Source organism: Archocentrus centrarchus, chromosome 7 (genome assembly GCF_007364275.1).
Source record: "Archocentrus centrarchus isolate MPI-CPG fArcCen1 chromosome 7, fArcCen1, whole genome shotgun sequence".
NCBI lineage: Eukaryota > Metazoa > Chordata > Actinopteri > Cichliformes > Cichlidae > Archocentrus > Archocentrus centrarchus.
In genome coordinates this window covers 10,895,053-10,909,274 of record NC_044352.1, presented here as the reverse complement: position 1 = coordinate 10,909,274, position 14,222 = coordinate 10,895,053, and the positions used below count along the sequence as shown (strand labels likewise).

Genomic DNA, 14,222 nt, shown 5'->3' with positions numbered 1-14,222 from the left:
CTTTCCTTAAACCTGTATTTGATGGAGGCGTATCAACTTAGGGTAACAGTATGTTGTAAAAATGCTGGAAAAATAAATTGTGTATGACCAAATATAAGAAAAAATCTAGCATCCTATAGATTTTTACTTTATGGATTAATATTCGTCTCTGTCTCCCTCTCATTTCATTCGCACTTGATCAGAACTCCAGATCAGACATCATAGAGGAGGTTTTTATGACTTGTAAAAAGCAGCTTCTGTAGGGATTGCTTCAGTGCACTTACAAGTCTGTGCACAAGCGCTATTTTCTGTCACGACCAAAACAAGTCAATCAGAAATATAGGCCAAAGTCTTGACTTTATTTCTGGTGATTTTCCTTTCATTCCTCTTTAGAGAATGTGTCTGAATTTTAGCCTCTGTCTTTTTCCATTGAAAAAACTGTCCTGTGAAAAGCAGATTTGTTTCTCAGCAAAAAAGGAGCGCCTTCATTGTTAATGAATACACCAGTCTCTTCACTGCTGGGAGACTCTGTTGATCTAGGCTAGAGACTGAGTAATTAAGTGTGCTCATGTATTGTCATTTCTAAATAGTAAGTCTGAAATCACCCCCCACCCCTTGTTAGACTGTTCACTCGATATGTGTCACTGGAAGAGCTTTGCTGCACCAGATCTTTTTTGGTATTTTTAACAGAGAATGTTTTGAGAGATTTAATGCCAAGGGAGTGCCAGTGCAGATCTATGAAACAGTGATGCAGACTGTAACGGGAACAATTTTGATAGACTTTTGCGTTACCCCTTCATGTGTGACAACTGTGACTGACAATACGTTTTGCCACTGTTGCTGTTTTCCCCCATGTTATTGCATGGTATTACAGTATCCTGTTCCCATGTCAGACGCCCCGTTTAATGTGTTCCGCCTGGAGGTTTTTCTGCCTACCAGGACACTCTGTAGCAGAATACAAAAGCTCAAACAAGCAGGTAAACCATTGATCTGAGTAATCGTCTGAGTAATTGTGGGAGTAGTTATGATACAGAAAGAAGAGCTTTGTTTGTGTGCATGTGTAAGCTAGAGGGGAGAAAAAAAACTGAAAGAGAACAAGAGCAAGAGAGAGGGAGTGAGAGTGAGAGAGAGACCTCACCTCTGCTCTCCTTGAGATGGGATTTTTATGGATGGGTGAGCGTGGTGAGGGCTGAGAACACATAAAGAGTCATTTTCAGTTTGTTGCAGGCAGTTAACCATGTGTACATGTTTGTTGAACTTTCAGTAATAGGCCCAGGCTTTTTTTGAGCTCTTTGACTTTTTGACAGTCTTTCCTTATTATGCTACATTACGGTGTACTATTAACCACACAGAGACAAAGTGTGTCCAGCATATGGCCATTAAGGTAATGTAAACAGTGAAAGCTGCAGTACTGCACATGTTGCATCTTGTAGCACAACTGCATAAGAAAACGTGCCCAGTGAGATTCAGTCCCATTCAGATCTCTCACTGGCGTGCAGATGCTTTCTGTCTTTCCCAGTGGGAAAAAAAAAAAAAACCCTTTTGCATTTTTTACAACAGCTGTTGTGTGCATTGCCGGTCAAACACTTATCCTTGATTCTATCACTAGACGCCATATAATGGTCTCTTTACTTTAGTTTTATGGTACCGTAACTGTGCTATAGTGAAGTTCACCAGTTCACTTTTTTTGCTTGTGCCGAGTTTGTAATTTCACTGGATGTACGAGTGTTATCGAACAGGCTATGGGCCAAATGATAAAGATAATTGGTTTCCCTGTCCTACACTAAAACATAGCTATTTTAAGTCTGTGTCTACATACTCCTTTTCTGTGTCCCCATCAAGAGCCATTAGGCTGTGGGGAGACCAAGCCCTCGACGATAGGCATCATTGTCATTACTGCCAGGGAAATTTGACACTACTTAAATTGTCCTGTGTACTTTTAAAGCTCAGCTCAGGATCTCCCACAAGTACTAGGCTATAGACTCTGGTATAATCAAGTGTTCGGTTCACTAGTGGCCAAGCACATCCAGTTTTTCTTTTAGAGACAGCATAAAATCAGTGCTATAGATTAAAGGTCTATATGAACAAAGTGGTGTTTTTGTAATGTTTGGAAACATTTCAAACCTGTTCAAATCAGCGATTTCAATTTTATTTAGTGAATTTAGACTTACTGTATGATTTTAGAAAAGAGACACTTGACAAAATGAAGTATGTCTTAAAGATCAAAAGGTTTTTGTTGTTGTCTGTCTTACATTTAAAGCTTTGCCAAGTTAATTAAATTATTTATTTTCAGAAACAAGCAATTTTAGCCTTCAAAATTGTTAAATGAATGTGGAGGTCACAGTGTTTGACCAAAAATAGTTTGCACAAGGATTTGGGGGATTAGATGGATCACAGAAAAGTGTCCACATCTTAAGGCTACTGAAGCCAATATCCCGTTCCGGTAAATGCATTGGCCATAGACTCATGCAGGTTAACCCCGCTCTTTCCCTTTCCTCTTCATTTTTTTCACATCTCACAACTAGATTAATTGGTTTTAGTTTCCAGCATGTTATCAGTTGACCATTTCCCCCCTGGGTGTGTGAGTTCATCTCTGCTTCACATTTGATCACGCTTTGTCTAGATTTTCATCTAGCTAACATGTTGTCCTTTTCTACCCATGGCGTGAGCTGCAGGTCTGCTCTGTCACTGGATTTGTTTGACGTCTGGCCTCCTGCAGATCTGGTCATTATACCTACTGCATGACACATTCAACATCTTATAAATTTCTCATCATCCCTACGCATTTCATGAATTATATTACTCACTGTGCATGCATTACTGCATATGTGCTGTAATATTTGTCTTTACATGCTACAAATAGAATGCATTTATTTATTTTTATATCTTATATATACTTTTCTTCCTTCCTGCTTGTTGTAGCAGACCTATGCTTTTATATTTTCAGAGTGCATGCATAGTTTTCCTACAGAACTGAAACATAATGCTGCTTATTTTTATATTTCTTTCAAATCTGCTGCTATTGATGCAAATAGATGGAGAGTCCTTCTCAATGTATAAGCGATTAAGTGATTAGAAAATCAACTGCCTTGGGAAAAAAGCATCATTGCTAGTTTTAAGTGGTGCAACACATGAAAGCACCACAGGTTAAATGGTGCCTTGTAAAAGCACTAAGTCTTGGTAAGTGTCCCTTTACTTTATAAAAAGTTAAAATATATGCAGTTCTTAATGGATGTTTAAGTGATCATTGTGACCATGACTAGAGTAGAATTTTCATGTGGAAATCGGCATCAAAGCAAAATCTCTTTGCATAGATTGAAATTTTCTGTTTTCTGCGCACTGCTGCTAATTTGTTTTATGAATACTGTGCTTTGTAGCGGATGAAAAAGCACATTTTTGTCTCTGACATTTTGTCACCCCAGTTGATGAAATACATCTGAGCTTATCTCATTTGCCTAGCCACACTAATTTCTAAGCTAAACTCCTTTTTTAATTTTTGGTCCAGCCCAGTGGATGGCTGTCATCCAACATAATGATAACAGACACTGCCATAGACCTAATTCAGTTTCAGAGCACTTCTTACTTCACAGAGACGAGGGCCAAATGTTTATCCACAGGACTGTTTGTTCTTCTCTGATTCACCTCCCATGTGTTCTAGGTATAGCCACAAAAGAACAGTTAGACTCCTCTTCACATCCATAAGCCATATTAGCCACTGAGCTGTTGTGGAAAATGTTTGCATTCGAAGTTACTTTGGATATGCACCACCAGCAGCGATTTGTTGAATGATCTATAGCCAAAACATTAGCTTGCTATTTCTCCACAATGTGGGCACAGATTAAAAAGAAAAACTGTCACTCCCAGTGCGCTCTGAGACAGAGACGGAAGAGAGAGGGTTTTGCGTTTAGGGCTCAGATATTGATTAAAGATTTGTTTTTGTCAGCCTTCCCAGTCTCATGACCCTCGCTCTCATCTCTAGGGTGGGGCTGGAGCAAGCTAGCATGACAGATACCCTTAAATTTGGCCCAAGTGTTTGCTTAGCAGCCAGGATCAGCGATAATCCAAACATCATCACAGAGAAATATATATATCTTTATACCCATTCGTCAGAGGGTGGTATAAATTATACAGCAGCGTGCACAGATTGCCACTGTTCAGCTCATACATGGCCTGTGGTGGCAACTTGAAGGCTGCAGACCTCTAGTCTCAGTATTGAAAAGCATTCCTCTCCCTGTTTAGCCTTTTGTATGTGAGCTCACTCATCAAGACCTAGAATGTAATTGGCTCCAGTGTGCCAGCTCAGCTCAGCACATCCTCTCATGTAACAAGCTCTGGTATCAGCCTGTCTTGCACTTTAGTGTTTTACAACCAAATAGTAGTTTTCTGTGGATCTCTTCTCTTGGCTAATATACAGGCAGCCATTAAGGCTGCTGTTTAAACTGCAAAATAAATATTAAACCTTACAGGGGAGTCCACGGGAAATGCAAAGAAGCAGAGTTGTTTATAGACTTTGATCAACTTCTGGTTAAGAAAAAAAAAAAAAAGAGCTGCATTTACAGTTTCAAAGCCCAGTTTTAGTGGGTAAGTTGCTGTTTATCCACTGATCAAATCAGGCAATTTGATTAGGAAGAGCTTGTCTATATTCTGTAAACCTGCTATTTCCCTTAGGGCTGTTTTTATATCATGCACAAACTACAGGATGTATATACACAAGATATCCATTCCACATTCCACAATGGACGAATCTTTAATTAGTAAGCAATACTTTGCTGGAACACTCAGAGTTTCTCCTTCACATCAGTGGAAATGCCCGGTGGAAGAAAGACATACAGTTGCTCAGATATTGTTAGTTTGGATAGATAGCAGCTTAAAGAACAAAAAGAATTTAGAGTTATGAGAGTGCTGTAAAAAGAAACCTCAGCAATGTTGACTTTTGTGTGTTTAAGAGCCTTGTAAGAAATGTTTTAAAAAGGCCCCCTTCAAGTTAGACAAGGACTCCCAGATTAGAGAAGGCCATCGCTGAGCATCAGTGCCACATCTAAAATACATGGTTTATTTAACAGCAAAAAGCACCGCACACTGTTTGAAACATGACAGTAGTTAACCTGTTCTTCAAAGAAATACAGTCATTCATATGTAAGAGAAAAAAAAAAAATCTGAAGACAGTAGCCCTATCTGATGTTTTGGTTTTGTAAGGTCTCTGTTGTTTTTGCATCTGGTGTTAATAATAGCTACCAGCCTAAATACCTAGATTCACTACAGTTTTATGTTAAAATGGAAGGAAAAACATTATCACTGGTCCACTGAATGAATAATGTTAATGTCAAATACTAAATAAAAGCAGTACAAATTCTTTGTGCTTTCTGTCTGGCTTAATTTGGATATTGTGAAGATTTAGTATTAAAGATACTAAGATATTAAGATACCTTAATACATATCTTTTTACATACATCAGTTAGTACTACTGTCAAAGGTTTGGTTGCAAATCCTCTGCTGTCAATGACTGTCTGAAATCCATGATCCATAGACATAAACAGATACTTGGCATATTCCCTGGTGATGCGCTGCCAGGCCTGTATTGCAGCCATACTCATTTCTTGCTTGTTTTGGGGACATTTTGCCTTCAGTCTGGTCTTCAGCAAGTATAACACATGCTCACTTGGATTGAGGTCAGCTGACTGAAGCGGCCAGTCAGAAACATTACGCTGACTGAAAAATAGTGAAAGTCAGCAGTTTAAACCCACAGAGTGTGTCTCATTCAAATGCATTGTCCTGGGGAAACTGTTCTAGCTGTGATGCATGTATAGTATAGAGATTTAAAATTAAATACAAAGAATTGACCTGATACTTTTTTCAGTATAAGTTCAGATTTTTTTTTTAACACCAAAATACATGTTAGGCTTTTGCGACAATGCCTCAGAGTTATGTCTTTTAACATTCAGCATGTTTACATGTTGCACATTAGTAATCTAATCGTTCTCCAGTTTGGTGGTAACCTGATTTCAGAGGCATCCTTGTAAGGTTAAAGGATTAGGAGAAATCCAGTTAACACCTTGTTAGTCCTGCAGGGTTTACATGGGTTGCTTTGGTGCTTGGGGGGTTGTTAGCTGACAAATACAAGACTGGCATTTCAAAGTAAAAAGCAGTTATGTTGCTGTTGTGTCACCTTTTCATGTGCACAGCATACTGAGCTGAGATGCTTTTTGCATAATTCAGGGGGTCTGTAGCAAAGTTGTAGAACCAAAGGTACTTTGCACAAAAACATGTTGTGCATTGACCGTTGTAATTTTAAGGTTATGAAATGATTAAAACCAAGTGGGAGATTTTATTACATCTGTCAAGGTCCTCTATGCTGTTCTCATCCCAAATATTTCAGCCTGCTGGCAGGTTGAGTAGACATATCCTCTTACAGTAGATTTCTATCACAACTCTCTCAGTGAGGAAATCCTCGACATACTTGAGCTTGGTGTTGATGGTGTCATATGAGGGGGTGCCAGAGGGGAGCATTAACTCCTGAATAATCTGAGCAGAGACAGACTCTTCATATGTGTGGATGTGAGCTTCAAACAGCAAATCTTTTAGGAAGGGCGATGGCTAAGACTTTCTACTGACCTATGAAGTATCAAAGTGTGGATTTAATGTGTGTGTGTGTGTGTGTGTTTTTTAATCTGTTTCTTGCTCACATTTGAAGTTGTTGCTCTGAGAGCTAGTCTCCACATAAAACAGCTTCTTTTTGTCTTTCGTCTCTGTCTCTGATCATTCACTTGCAGCATGTTATCTAGTTTTGACAGTGAAACCACTCTCGTGGTACCTAGCAGCAGATGCTGTATGTGATTCTTAATTGGGTGAAACAAATCATTACAGATACATGTGCAGCTCATATAAAACAGACTCTACATGTAAAATAATAGGTACAGATGGATATAGCAGATACCACAGATATGCTTGCATTCCTTTGGGAGCGATGACATTCCACCTTATGGATTACGGTATTCTTGGGCTCCATCTTTATGGATCAGCTGAGTTGAATTTTCCATATGGATGTTTCTGGGCAGTTGCACTGTACTCGTTTAGAGATACACAGCAAGCAAGCTGCAGACACTTTTGGTATACACTCATAATGAAGTGCACTACTGGATTATTTGTATTGGCTTTATAGTGGTGTTTTGCTTTGGTTGAACTTTTTCTCTATTTGTCTGATATCAGCTACCCCAGGGATCCATAGTCAGCACTCATATTCAGGCTTTTTTTCCTATCTCCCCCTTTACTTGCCCATTACGCCTAACCTACAGTTATATAAATGTGAAAGAATGCAGCTCAGTCTATGATGTTTGCTTTCTTGTTCTAGTGTATTTTCAGACTATATTGCATTAGGGGTAAATGCTGTATTTTGCATTGCCTTTAGTGAATGTATTTACATTTAATTTGAACTCATAAGCACTGAATAACAGATTTATTTTCACATGCTGGGACATTACCTGGATTAAACAGCTCAACATCCAAGATTTACAGTGTAACAGACTTTAAATCCATTAGAAATGTGGTGGTAGTGTAAAAAAGAGAAGAAGCTTAAAGTCTATGTGAATAGAGGACAGGAATAATACAAACTTTACTGGCAGTTACAGATACAAGAAACCCTCTTATTATTTTTTTTTTTGCCTTTTCTTGATTGTAAATTATTCCCTCAGTGCCAGCCTAATATATGTCTCCTTCCACACAGATGAACTGTTCCCTTTTTCCACATAAACTGATCAGATTTTATTCCATCTAATAATACATTATTGTTACTGGTACAGATTGATTGATGAACAATTTCTGCTGTTTGTGTTTAAACTAATTATCACCTATAATATCTTTGCTTAGAATATTCTTATTTTGTATGCAATTTACAAATACCATAAGATACAGCTGTTTATAGGTTTCTTTATGATATTGTTAATTCAATCTGTTTTTTCCTCCCTAAGCAAATAACATTTTTTTCACGCTTAAGTTATCTGTATATTTAAGCAAGAAAACAGCAGTGGAATGAAATGAACATTTAAATGCATCCATGCAAGAGGGTCTACTGTTTCCTAATTCTTGTGAACTGATTGTGAAAAGTAAATTGAACTACATACATTATGATGTAAGCATCGGGCCTGGTAATTGTAATTATTTCCCTGAATAATATACCACATTATTTGTGCAGCACACAGATTTCCAAATCCCCATACACTATGAAATCACTCAAGGGTGTTTATTGTGTCTAAATAATAAATAGATACAGCCTTTACAAGTTGACAGTGAAAAATTTCTGGTGAGCTCCCCTGATAGAATGCATTTCACAGTAAAATAATTTAGTCGACCACAAAATAAAATGTATGCAATGGTCTATCCTTAGATTAATTTCCTAATTCAGTTGGGGATAGTTGTTTTACTGTCAGCATTTTGTTACAGAGAGACTTACAGACTGATAAAGAGGGACATGAGCAAGTCAGTAAGGTAGGTGAGTTTGTGCTAAATATTCTTTTTTGTCTTGTTCTTGTTGTAGATGAACATGGACATTTGAAAATATACCTGCCCAAGAAGCTGCTTGAATGTCTACCAAAATGCACTTCGCTGCCAAAGGAGAGACACCGGTGGAACACTAATGAGGTAAGGACACCGCTGCTAATCATACCTCTTTCCACTAAATCCATCTCTCTTCAAAGATAGCCGTACATAAGACACGCTGTTCTCTCAGGCCTATTTCAGACAGATACAAGTCACATAAAATCTCTCTGAAAGAAGAGCTGCAATCTGTAACGTTCACTGTTACCTTCTGAAAAACATAAAGAAATTTCATAATTGCTAGTTAAGGTCACATGCTTGTGACATATGATGATAGTGAATGTGTGATTTTAAATGTACTTATTAGGGTTTATTTATAACTCTTGTGCTCCAACTTCAGATCACACCTATTTTAGCATTTATCATAACTTCATGGGATTTATTATTTGTATTACTCTAGTTTATATTCTGTGTTTCTGGTATTTAAAGTGCCTCTGCATCTTATTATGACACACGCATTGACACTGATGTTTTATAGATGCAGTACAAAATCTTTTCCCAATGTAGATAATTCACTGGTTTCATTTACGGTATGCTGTGTGGTGGAATTTTGTTTTATTTAACTTCACAGCTTGTAATTTGTTGTTACTAAAGATTTGGCAGTGCTCATCCTGCATGAAAACCCTGTTTCTTAATGTGACTTGTAAGCTCTATTCACAAAACTTCACCCCTGCTATTCTGCAAACATTGCACACTTAATTTTTTATTTATTTATTTATCATTTAGTTATGGAACTAGACATGTTTAAAAAAAATATGATTTATGTAGAAATTTGAAGTGTCTTGGTTCCTTCTCCTGTCCAACTCTTAATCTGTTTACCACATGACTTATTTTCTAGATCCAAACTAACATAGATACATCTCAAATTAAAAAATAAAGCATGTTAAAATTTTGAAAACAATAATAAATGTAATTTTCAGCAATCTTTATGATCTATTATCCACAAAGTAACTGACTAGCACTATGGCAGTATTTTAGAGAGCAGACAAAAGTCTACACAAGTCTAAAACATTTTATATTGTATTTCCCTAACAGGGACTCGTGTTGCTTCATTTGCCTCAGAACTCATTTGTCAGCCTGCTCTCTTTCTCAGGGGATATGTTGATGAATTTATCGCTTTCATTCTCACTATTGATACATGAAAAACTTTCTTCTTTACAGAGAATAACTGGTAGCAATTAGACCTAAATATACTCCATGACAAATCTTAAAACCAATATGCAAAAATCAGCCATCCGTGCTTTTGATTAACAAATTGTGACCACATAAATACCATCATCTGCAATGATGAAAGTTAATTGACTGAAAAACAACCAGATGATAAGGCACCAGACAGGCCCGTTTCTTAGAAACAGGATATTCAAAAAGACAATCTGTCAGTAACATACAGTTAAATATTATTTCACAGTGACTTTGTAGTCAGATTTTTTTTTTTTAGAAAATGAGGGTATTAAGATGTCTTTGGTTATAGTACTGATTAATACAGTAATAAATGAGTATCTTTCTTTATACTCATCATTTCCATACTCATGACTTTCCTTATATCTTCACTTCCAGTCTTCATTAAATTCTCATATTTTTTTCTCAATAGCCCAGCTGTAGTTATGAAAAAATGTGTGACGTGTGCGTGTTTCTAATTGGCTGATGTTGTAACTTGTTTGCCCTGTTTGACCTGCATTGTGCTGGAAGCAGTCTAAATTAATTAACATGGCTTTGAAATTGATCTCAAAATGTAAGTCTAAGCATTTGCTCGGGAATGCTGTCGGCCACAGTTGTTAGCATGTCTTGTCATTTATTACCAAATTAAATCATAACAGACATAGTTGAGAAAAAAGGACCATGTTGTGTTACTGGCCGGCGTATTCCTCTGTGGATGTTTGGCAGGATGATAGAAAATTGGGGGGAAAAAAAAGAAATTAGCAAAAAAAGATGGTTCTCTTGGTGTTGTGGTATGCATGCCAATATTGTTTTCCAGGGCTGAAAAGAGCAAGGCAACCTTTCCTTAAATCAAGGACATTTCTTTATTGTGCAGACCATGCAAATCAGAGTGTTTGGGCCTCATTGGTGGCAGACAGGCAGGAAGGGAGGGATCAGAGAGGCTCTTGTCGGTGCAATTGTGTGACTCTTAGTGAAAGTGACACCTCATCAATTCTGTGCATATTTTTGGCACTGGCTCAGCATGCTTAATGCACTAATTTCCCACATTTTATGTTTAAGGAATATGAGGTATTTGGTAGCTTGGCTGTTAATGTTCATTTGAGCCATTTTTGTGCAGCATATACCATAGTTATTTTTCTTCCATAGCACTCTTTAGGCTGGAATGTTTGGCTGCGTGTGTGAAAAATATTTCTATAGTGGGCTTTAGCTATAGCATTGTTGACAATGGACAATACTAGATATTTAAACAGCTAAATGCTTGCTAGATTGTATTGTTGGGTCTGTAATTTTACTCTGTTGTTAAATGCTTGCTAGGAAACATGATGACATCATCATATTTGACACCTTTATGAAGGGTTATAGGTGCATAAATGCTACAAGGGCCTTAGATGTAGCAGTGTGCCAATTTTGGTTATTCAACTCTTGACTTTGTAGGAAGAGTTGCAAATAAACAGACAGAGATTTTGTTTCCAGATTTTTAGGGTCTTCCTTGTTTTGTTATATCATCACAAGGATAACTCTGGATTGTGTTGTCCACTGACTAAATAATTAATGATTATGATAATAACCTTTTATTTCAGATATATAAAACAAACAAACCAGTATTTACACATATACACATAGCTGCATATACTTATACACATACAAAAAATATATGTAATTGTAAAATGTAGTTATAAGGATTAGCATAAATATATACTAATACGTTTTACTATAGACATATTCATCAGTCATCAATTTCATATTCTTACAAAAGCTTCCAAAATGTTTCGAAAATATTGTTTGATTGCTTGAACATTGCTGTAGCTTACTGGAAAACTGTTCCATAATTTTACTCCACAAATGGAAATCCAAAAGGTTTTAAATGTTGTTTGTGTCTTAATAATCCTCTATACATTTCCTGGCAACATATACCTGGCTTTATACATAATTTGTGCAATTTTATATTTATATATAAACAGAGGTGGGAAGTAACGAAGTACAAATACTTCGTTACTGTACTTAAGTAGATTTTTCAGGTATCTGTACTTTACTTAAGTATTTATTTTTCTGAGTACTTTTTACTTTAACTCCCTACATTTTTACACAAGTATCTGTACTTTCTACTTCTTACATTTTCAAACAGACTCGTTACTTTTTAACACGTCAGAGAGAAGTTTGCATTTCCGGTCAGCGCGCCGTCAAACATCAAACGATCTGAGCCTAAATGGAGGAATAATAACAGATAAGAGACAATCGTACTTGCGTATCCTCCATCATCGGGGCTTATCTCGTACAAAGGGATTAAATACACAAACCCATATAATTAATGTCTCATTTATAGCGCTATAATCAGGGGTCACAGCGGGCCGGACCGAGTCCGTAAGTTGCGCTGCGACACATAAACAGCTTAGCTAGCGCTACTGAAGAGGAGCGAGCATGAAGGGAGTAACGTGTGGCAGGTAAATGCAGCGTTTCTAAATGCTCAACAAATATCAGCAAACACACAAAGTGTGTGCAGTTTGTCACACAGTGTGTCTGCTAGCTAAAAGAAGAGCTGCTGTATTTCAGGGAGAGCAAAGAGAGAGAAGTTCACTCAGAGATGGAGAAAGAGGACAGGAGAGGACGAAGAGAGGCTAGAATTAAAGGTAAGGACTGGAAAACAAACTGAAGTATGCCGACTTTGTGTTATTCAAAGATTCTATGAAAATATTGCAGTTTAGTGTGTAATAAACAGGTTAGCTTGTTGTACTGTATTTACAGTAAAGTTCTGTGTTGGTGCACAGAGGCTGTGTTGATGGTCAGAGTTACAGGTTACATCAGTGCAGCAGAGATGAGTTTGAATCAAAGCTGCTGATGCTGAGATTCATTCACTGAATCCAACATTTCTACAGCCTGTATGCTGTCAGTGTAGGGGATGGAGATCAGCTCAGATAGCTGTAAAATACTGGGTTACATCTTTGTGAGTTCAGTTCATCCACACAGAGCAGTAAACCTCAGAGCAGCAGCAGCAGGCCAGCTGATCACAGCCTGCACACCAACATCATTTACTGGAGCTCACAATAGAAATTTGTGATTCTTCTCCCCATGCAGAGCCACTACAGCTGATCTTAGGGTTCCTCCACCTTCTGAATCCCACTGTAACCCCTGAGTATCCTCATGTTGGTGTTTAGGTGGAGGCACAGTCACCCTATACTATGGAGGACACAGAGAACAGAGCTGTGTTTAAATTCCCTTTCACAGTTTGTGATTCAAGCTGAGTACATTCATTAGGATTAAAATTTAGATTGGAATAACGTTTGTATTCTCATGTAATATTATTTTATATTATTACAATAATGTATAATAAGGTTCGGTTAGTTTTACACAAAAATAGCAGGTAGAAACATCCTCCAAAGAACTACTTTTACTTTCTTACTTTGAGTACATTTCAGAGCCTGTACTTTTTTACTTTTAATTAAGTAGAGAAGTTGAACCAGTACTTCGACTTTTACTAAAGTATTTTTTAACATAAGTACTTGTACTTCTACTTAAGTACAGAATGTCAGTACTTTTGCCACCTCTGTATATAAATAAATTTTATATTTATAAGTGTGTTAATGTGGTGTCTAAATCCTGCTTGATTAATAATCCTGATGCCTCTTTTAAAAAGTTTACATAATGGTTGAAGTAAAGTTTTGTATTTGTTATCCCAGACTTCCATACAGCGCTCTAGGTATGGAAATATAAGTGGACAGCAAAGTATGTGGAGTGATTTGTAATGCAAAAGATGTTTTGCTTTACACAGTACAGAGATGCCTCGTGACAGTTTAGTTTGTCCATGTTTTATGTGAGGTTTCCAGCATATTTTTTTTAAATCTATTGTCACACCCAGTCACACCTATTTCAATATTATTTAGCAACATTTTTACTCCAGTATCATTTCTACAATTTCCAAATAAAAAAATATTTGTATCATCTGCAAATAAAATAAACCACACTATAGCAGATGTGTGTGTGTGTGTGTGTGTGTGTGTGTGTCTCTCTCTCTCTCTCTCTCTCTCTCTCTCTATATATATATATATATATATATATATATATATATATATATATATATATATATATAATTGATGTACAGGATAAGCAATATTGGTCCTGATACTGACTCCTGTGGGACTCCACAGTCACTCTGATTAATATTCTCCAATTTTCACAGAGTTTCAAATAACTCTTGACCCACTGCAACACCACTCCTCTAATGCCACAGTGTTCCAGTTTAGCAAGTAATATTTCATGATTAATTGTGTCAAAAGCTTTTTTCAGGTCAATGAAAACTCCAGCGACACATTGTCTTTGATCTATAGTATTAGTGATATTTTCAATTAATCCCATTAATGCCATAGATGTTGATCTGTTTGATCTGAAACCACTCTGTCTGTTAATATTTTATTTTTATCAGTGAACTTGTCAAGTCTGTTAATGAAAACTTTTTTCACTATTTTGGAGACTTGTGAAAGTAGAGAAAGCGGTCTGTAATA

At 36.9% G+C, this 14,222-nt stretch overlaps 1 protein-coding gene across 4 annotated transcripts in view; it reads left to right on the top strand.

The window, feature by feature from the left end:
• camta1a (calmodulin binding transcription activator 1a) overlaps positions 1 to 14,222 on the top strand; it is a 284,069-nt gene that overhangs the window by 4,316 nt on the left and 265,531 nt on the right. For all 4 annotated transcript variants that reach the window (XM_030734206.1, XM_030734207.1, XM_030734204.1 and 1 more), the window contains exon 3: positions 8,510 to 8,613. In XM_030734206.1, the coding sequence (XP_030590066.1) occupies positions 8,510 to 8,613 (104 nt within the window). The remainder of the gene's footprint in view (positions 1 to 8,509; positions 8,614 to 14,222) is intronic.